The 7,353-nt window shown below is 33.7% G+C and overlaps 1 protein-coding gene across 4 annotated transcripts in view; it reads right to left on the bottom strand.

Moving 5' to 3' along the window:
- Positions 1-262: 262 nt before the first annotated feature.
- Mob4 (MOB kinase activator 4) overlaps positions 263-7,353 on the bottom strand; it is a 34,121-nt gene continuing 27,030 nt past the window's right edge. For all 4 annotated transcript variants that reach the window (XM_081740198.1, XM_081740199.1, XM_081740202.1 and 1 more), the window contains exons 4-5: positions 5,461-5,572; positions 263-2,953 (exon numbers count right to left, since the gene is read on the bottom strand). In XM_081740198.1, the coding sequence (XP_081596324.1) occupies positions 2,834-2,953; positions 5,461-5,572 (232 nt within the window). In that variant the 3' untranslated portion in view covers positions 263-2,833. The remainder of the gene's footprint in view (positions 2,954-5,460; positions 5,573-7,353) is intronic.

Genomic DNA, 7,353 nt, shown 5'->3' with positions numbered 1-7,353 from the left:
AATGAAATGGTGGAATGAACAAACTAGGAGAAAGCGGGAGAACCCCGAGGAAACCCACACAACATGGTGTTTGTCCACCACGAAGTTTACATGGCGCGAGCTGAGATCGAACCAGATACCCCACGCACCAGAGGGAAACAGTCTACCACTGAGCCACCGCGGCCCCCCAGTTCTAAAGATCATCATCAACATGTCTATATTTGTCACTTAAAAAGTAGAATTAGATAATACGCAACAAACATATAAAGAAAACAGGATTACATTTTTGTCATAGCGGAGTATATTTCATTATAAATGCAAGCACACGTCAATAATGGAAACAGAAAATTACCTTTAAAAAAAATACCGGACATATCTAATTATATAAAACTACCTGATATTTACTCACGTTTAGTCTACTTGGCACAGCGTAAGGTTTCATGCTTGGATACAAAAGCTTCAATTATACAACGAAATTAATAAATAATTTTTAAGCTAATTCTCTATTATTCAAAACAGCAACGTACACACTGGAGTTTTATTTGCTTTTTTAAAACTGTCACGATAAGCACGCTCTGAGGAAATTATTTCATTGATCCTAACAGGAACTCGAAATGTGTCGGAAACTCCGTTTTAGAAACAATCAATCCTAAATATGGAAAGATATTCCGTATACTGTATTACATTATATAAACCTTATTTGGTTAACAATTATATATTTGAGAAAATATAGAGCTTTTGTTTAAAAAAAAATGTTCACAATTACAATATTATAAATTACGAAATTTCTTCCAGTTGACACACCTTTAGGTCGCTTTTGTATAATCTATGGAAGTTTACAATCACTGGGATAATTCTGAACTAAATCTGTATAATCCATTATAATGTGGTGAAGCATCCATAAAAAGTATTTTAGCTGTACTTGTGATCAATCCTAAATCATTAACTACAAAGCAGATCTATAATTAACATTTCTGCCTTAAGTGATTATACTCAAATTTAACTTTTTATTAAATTAAATTCACATAATCACCAAGTGCACTGGACACTTTCACATTGTGAAAAGATAAGTTATGCTATACACAACTATACATAATTAAACCTAACTATGGTTTTATGTCAAGTGACTCAAGTATTGAACTTAACAGGATACAACTAATTATGAGTATCTACTTTTAACTGGTTTACACTTCACTTCACTTCTCTTTTTTCAAAGTACTGAAGGAAAAAAAAGAAGTAATATTACATGGTACCTGCAAAGCAAGCAAGGTAAATTTGATTTTACAGTTCATGATTTATTCGGGGAACATTCTTGGTTTCATCTTTAAAATGAAGTGGGACATTAGTTTAATTGAATTGGTTTGTTCTGCAAATATATTTCAATGTTTCCTACTTTGTGACAACTAATTTTTGCTATATATAATATTAAAATTTATAAATTAAATGTAATTTTAGTAATATTAAATTTATATATAACGCACTTTTATTTTGACAAAGTAAAAGACACTTCAATAGAACTGAAGAAAAAACCAGTAAAATCAAACTTAAAATTCCAGTTCATTACTACGAGTGGAATATTTCCCCGTATAAATAAATAAATAAATTTTTAAAAAATGGTGCGGATACTCAAACCCTTAACTGTACAATATTGTCTTTTTTCCTACTTTTCGATTTGGAGATACCCAACAATGACCACACGTGAACATTATTCTGATTTCACCTAAAGCTACTCGAATCACATCTACATCTGCACCTATAAAGTGTCGCACTAACATGAGAAGAAAACAAACCTATTTCACTAGTTTTCTGTAAGTCAAAAGGAATTTGTTTTCATGTGCAACGAACTAACCATATTGCCTTCCAATTTTTCGTTTCCTAAGAACTTTTTCGATGGCAAAATGAAACACCAAGAACATACGTTGTATCTTGTTATATTGCTTTTCTTTTTTCTACTCGATAATATCAGAACAAAACTTAAATTTTGATTACAATTAATGACTGGAGGCAAACTTGGTCAAGTTCGTTTTGCACTAATTCAAATGATAATTGACATACATTATAGTAATTTGATTTACTTTAAAATAGTGCAAGTTTATGCTTTTGCGACCAGTTAATTACTGCCAACAAAAAATATGACAGGGATAATTTTTAAATGTAATTATAGTCAGCGATAATGAAAATACTCGTACGAATAAATACACGAAATAGCCAATTTCACCATATACAAATATATCACATTAATTTATATAAATAAAATTATTGTCTATTGTGTTATATGTTCATATGGTATAATGAATTTCAGCATGGAATGATGCTAACCTCATGAAAGGAGTCTTAGGACCTGCTCTACAGCATGGAACAGTATTGCTTTCGTCTTCAGCGTGTACTAAGCGGAGCTTCCGACACAATTTCTCTTTTACTACGACTTATTCATTCCTACAGTTTTTTTCTTCTTTATCAACAATCGAAATCCAGGAGATTCATGACACTAATACAACTCTAAGGTTTCTGTACATAAAAAAAAGTCGTAATATAAAATATGTATACACTTGTACATACATACATACTTACACACACATGTGCCAACAATTTGGTTCCTGGGATAATGATCGTCATATATGTATTTATATATATTTATATTTCTGTATATATATTAGCATTATGCACACCCACACACATGCACACTTCACGGTAAAGTCTGTAGACACTTCCGTTATATTTACAATCAAGTAAATGGCGTCACTTGGAAAATAAAAGTTAATGTGTATTTTCTTTTATTGTACACGAAATTATCTTTAAATATTTGACACTCACTGTCCGTTTCATTAATAAAAATCAGAGGATAAAAATAAAATTATGCTTCAGATTCTCCGGTGCCTTCTTCTTCCAGGATTGGAACGATGAGGTTGTCTTTTGACATGAGATTGTACTTGGTGACAAATGCTGTGAATCTGCGACAAAGATATGTCTCATTCTGGAAAAGATAAATACGAATGGACTGTTATCAACATAAGTCTAACCATTTCAAGAGAACTGCATCGAAGAAAATCTCATTTTAATAAATTCGAGTTAAAAGAAAGAAAGGAAAATTCTAAATTAAATAATGCATAACGAAGTCGGTATTAATTTGCGACTATTCGTTTTCTATGCACTTTTACAATACGTTACCACGTAACTAAGTACAAAATGTTACCACTCCCATCAAGATAATTACACTTCCTAAGAAGGCATTTAACATGAAACCACAGTTTCCATTTCACAATTATGGTTATCATGTTTTGGTAAGCCTACAGTGAGACACACTTAGCGAACATGCACCTACTACCGGCTCTATATACCCAAATTTGCACTGAAACAATTTATTACGAATAATAGAAATAAGTAATACATTCATGAATGAAGACTGCAATGAAAATTTAAACCAAAAGCACACGAAACAAAAAACAAAAGCTTATAGCCTTGCCTGCACCAAGAAGTTAAACGGAAGTTATGAATCATTCAATAGGTCAAAGAATATTATTGGCGGTTATTTCACTGCTGCCAAAATGAAACATTTTAGCTATAGAACCATATCGACATCTCGAGTCATAAGTACACATCGTGATTTACACAATACATCGCATATTTTGAAAGTTTTCGAAAATTCGGTGTCCCGTCATATACTGACAACTTCAAAGAAACACCAGTCAACTTGTTAACTTTTCTACTGGATACTTTAAATGCTAATAAATAAATAAATAAAATAAAAGAAATAACCTTTTTGCTATTGGCGGTGTATCATTTAGAGCAGAAGTTAGTGAACCTAAGATCCAGCACTGAATGAAGCAACAGATGAAACATAGATGGCTTCGCAGCACTCCAGCAACGCTCTAGGATGATACTACGGCCGGATGATACTCCCAATATTACCGACGCTCCCTCTGAACCGCAAGTGGCACGTTAAATTTATTAAGATATTTTATAAATACACAGGATCTTGGTGGATTTTGAGCATTCTTTTACGATTATCGTCTACTATACTTATGATGAATCTCTGTATGCATGAATTATTTTAATATTAATAGTGAATTGTTGTTAAGTGTGTAGTAAATTGCTCTTTGAGGGAAAATAAGGGAAGTCACAAATACGCAGCTTGAGTTTGTTTGGAAATCTTGAAATATCAGATCGTCTAAAAGGTACTGAGCCTTTTGCGTACGAGACAGCATTAGTGTCTCAAATCTCACGATAAATGAATTGCAGTGGGCTGATGTTGAAGCTAATAGATGTGCGAAAAGTGTTGAAATTCTTATAATTAGATGAAAGAGATTACTGAACTCTTCACAAAACTGCAACATTACAACTTTATTTCGATAACGGCGCAAATACTATGCAGGCCAAACACACCTGTGCTGTTTATGGGCAAAATACCTCATAAAAAGTAAAAGACAGAGGATGATCCAGTAGCTTCCGTTCTGGAAATTTCGATGTCCAAGATGCTCCTGGCAGTGGGTGTGGGCGACGAATCACAGCAAAAGTGGATGATATTCTGGTAAAAGTCAAGTAAGACCGACATGTAAGCAGTCATGACATCGCCAATGACACACACAACTATCACCAAACAGTGTTAAACCATTTGGAGAAAGCTGGCCATAAATGAATCTCGACGTTGGATGCCACGTGATGTGTCTTAAAAACATTTACTCGATTGAATTTCTATCCACGAATCTCTACTGAAACGTAACAAACTCAAGCCATTTTTGAAGCGGTTAATCACGATTGATAGAAAGTGATATCTTGTGACAACAATATGAGAAAAACATTGTGGTCGATGCGAGAAGGTCCACTGTCTGTGGCAAACCCACACTGATGCTCAGAAAGGTTATGCTGTGGGTTTGGTTGACTGAAGGGACGTTGTGCATCATCAGCTGACGTTGTCGGGCAGAACGATAGACTCAGACCCGTGAACAATTAGCGCAAGTGCACCTAATCAATAAAAAGAAACGGCTGGAACTGGTCAATAGAAAGGGTGTTGCACAGTAAGCTGACAACGCCAGACTACATACATCTTTAACGACCCATCAGAAATTGAGAGAACTTCGCTGGGAAATTTTAGTGCATCCAACTCTATAACCCGAATCTGGTACCATCAGCCTATCACTTATTTCGATCTCTGCAGACCTTCATGAATGGTATGAATGGAATGATGGTATGAACCTTCATGAAGTTAGTTTCAAAAGTGGCCTGTCAAAAATCACGTGTCACAATTTTTTGCCAAGCTCTACAGCAACGGGATTATGGTCATGCCTGAAAAAGGCAGAAAGTCATGAAACAAAATGGTACATCTGTGGTTTCAAAATGTTATTTTCTAATAAAAATAATGTCTTCTCAAATTGGCCCTCCAAAGGCTCAATTCTTTTCAGACAATCTGATATTACAAAAATATAAATAAACAGATACTAACTACACAGAATAATACAAAGATTACGCAATTGGAAGACTCACCTCAAATTCATCAAAAATAGCTCGATGATGAAAATATGCATGAGAAAAAATTCGATATACCCGTCTGCATACAGATCCTAATTTGGCAACCGAGGATTCTTTAATGCTGACCCTGCAAAGATTAAAATTGTAATTTAAATTAACTTGGATACCTAAACTTATGCTTTATGAACGTATCGTTCATTTTTATACTGACTTCGACTGATATTAGCGTCTTTGTGAAGTTAAAAAGCTATAACGCACACATCAAATGAATACAACTTTTCAAGAATATCGAACTCGCCTTTTTGACTTTGTGTTAGACTGAAACAAAAAGACGCTCGAAATAAATACAAGCTAAATCGTAATATAGCATATACATACCACACACAAGAATGCCTTGCATAACATGGTTTTGCACAACATAGTTTTCTTCTAACACGGTTTCTATTATAATATATTTTATGAATGGCAATATGTTTGCCAAATCAAATTTTAAAAATAACCAAAAGAAAGCAGAAAAAAAAAACACATAATCATCAGTATAAGTAGAGTCGTGTTCTTGGTTCGATTCAAAGCTATGACAGTTTTTAGTGGACAGCATCCTGTTCATGGGTTTTCCCGTTTTCTCCCATATTCTCATTTACTTTCTTTAATCAACCATCTTCTTTAGCGTACAGGGCATAATCGTGGGACGTTAAATTAAATGAATTGGTAATCGTTAAACAACGTCAATCAATACTTTAAAGATTTTAAATTTTTTCTGCTTTCTGGACTTTGTATGCATACGGATATTGCTATTGTTTTGAGTTAAAACAATATTGAATGACAACAGTTACGAATGCGAAAGAGACTTTATCAATAATTGACAACCTATTCATACAGATTCCTTAAAAGCAGGAAAAGTGATAGTCGTTCAAACAGTGACAGACGTTATTTTAATAAATAATGACTCAAATACTTTCATTTCACGTTCCTTAATTATGTTTTCACAATTAAAACTGCAAAATAGTATTTTAAATTTTTGAAACGTACAACTGAAAGATCCATTTTTTTTTTAATTAACACTTGAAGAAATATGTAACTTCCGTATGTTTTCTGTTCCGTACTTTCTGTTACTTAGTTTATGGAAATAAGTACCTTTTTATTTTTACGCTTTATCATCATAAATGTTTGTGATGAATGAATTCAATTTATACTCTAGAATATAAATACACCACAAGTGGGCTTAGGCTGCATCCTGCTCTTACGTATTATGCACCAAACAGCCTACTTACACAATTTTGAGCTCAGAATGTTGAACCCCACGCTCGATTTTACCAGATGTGAAGGTGAGGAACTACTGATGCTGTGAGACTGTGCACTCATTGAGTGCCATGCCGTTCTGTTACCCTCTCCCCCTCTCACATCCTTATAGAAAGCATGTAGAAACCATAGATGGTCCATCTCATTGTCCAACAAATTTAAACTTTTTGTGTTTTACAAAGGCAAAAGTAACCATTTCTTATAGATTTCTGAGTGCAGAACACGAAAATAACAGTAAAATATGTCTCCTAGCTTATTCTGCGTAAATCGACTGTTTAGGTTTTGAATGTGATATAATGTGACGTTATATTAGCGACACACATATACAGCTATCAGGTTAAATTGTTAACAATCGAGTTGTTTATCTCTGTTTTCAACTCTGCTCATATCAACGACGCATGGCTTGCCCCATCAATCGCGTAATAATAGCCAAGGAAACATTAACTCCTATCTACCTCTTTTCCTTTACTTTGTTAAGGAGAGCATGTCATTAACATAATCGGTTTTAACTGACTGTGTGTGACTGTCATTGAAGTTATTTGAAGTCAATTTTACTTTATTAAAGTGTTATCTGTGGTGCTATTCGCTTGTTTATATTTAAGTATTCCC

The sequence above is a fragment of the Thermobia domestica genome, chromosome 15 (assembly GCF_964235325.1).
Source record: "Thermobia domestica chromosome 15, izTheDome1.hap1.1, whole genome shotgun sequence".
NCBI classification, from domain to species: Eukaryota; Metazoa; Arthropoda; class Insecta; order Zygentoma; family Lepismatidae; genus Thermobia; species Thermobia domestica.
This window is presented reverse-complemented; position numbering and strand designations above follow the sequence as displayed.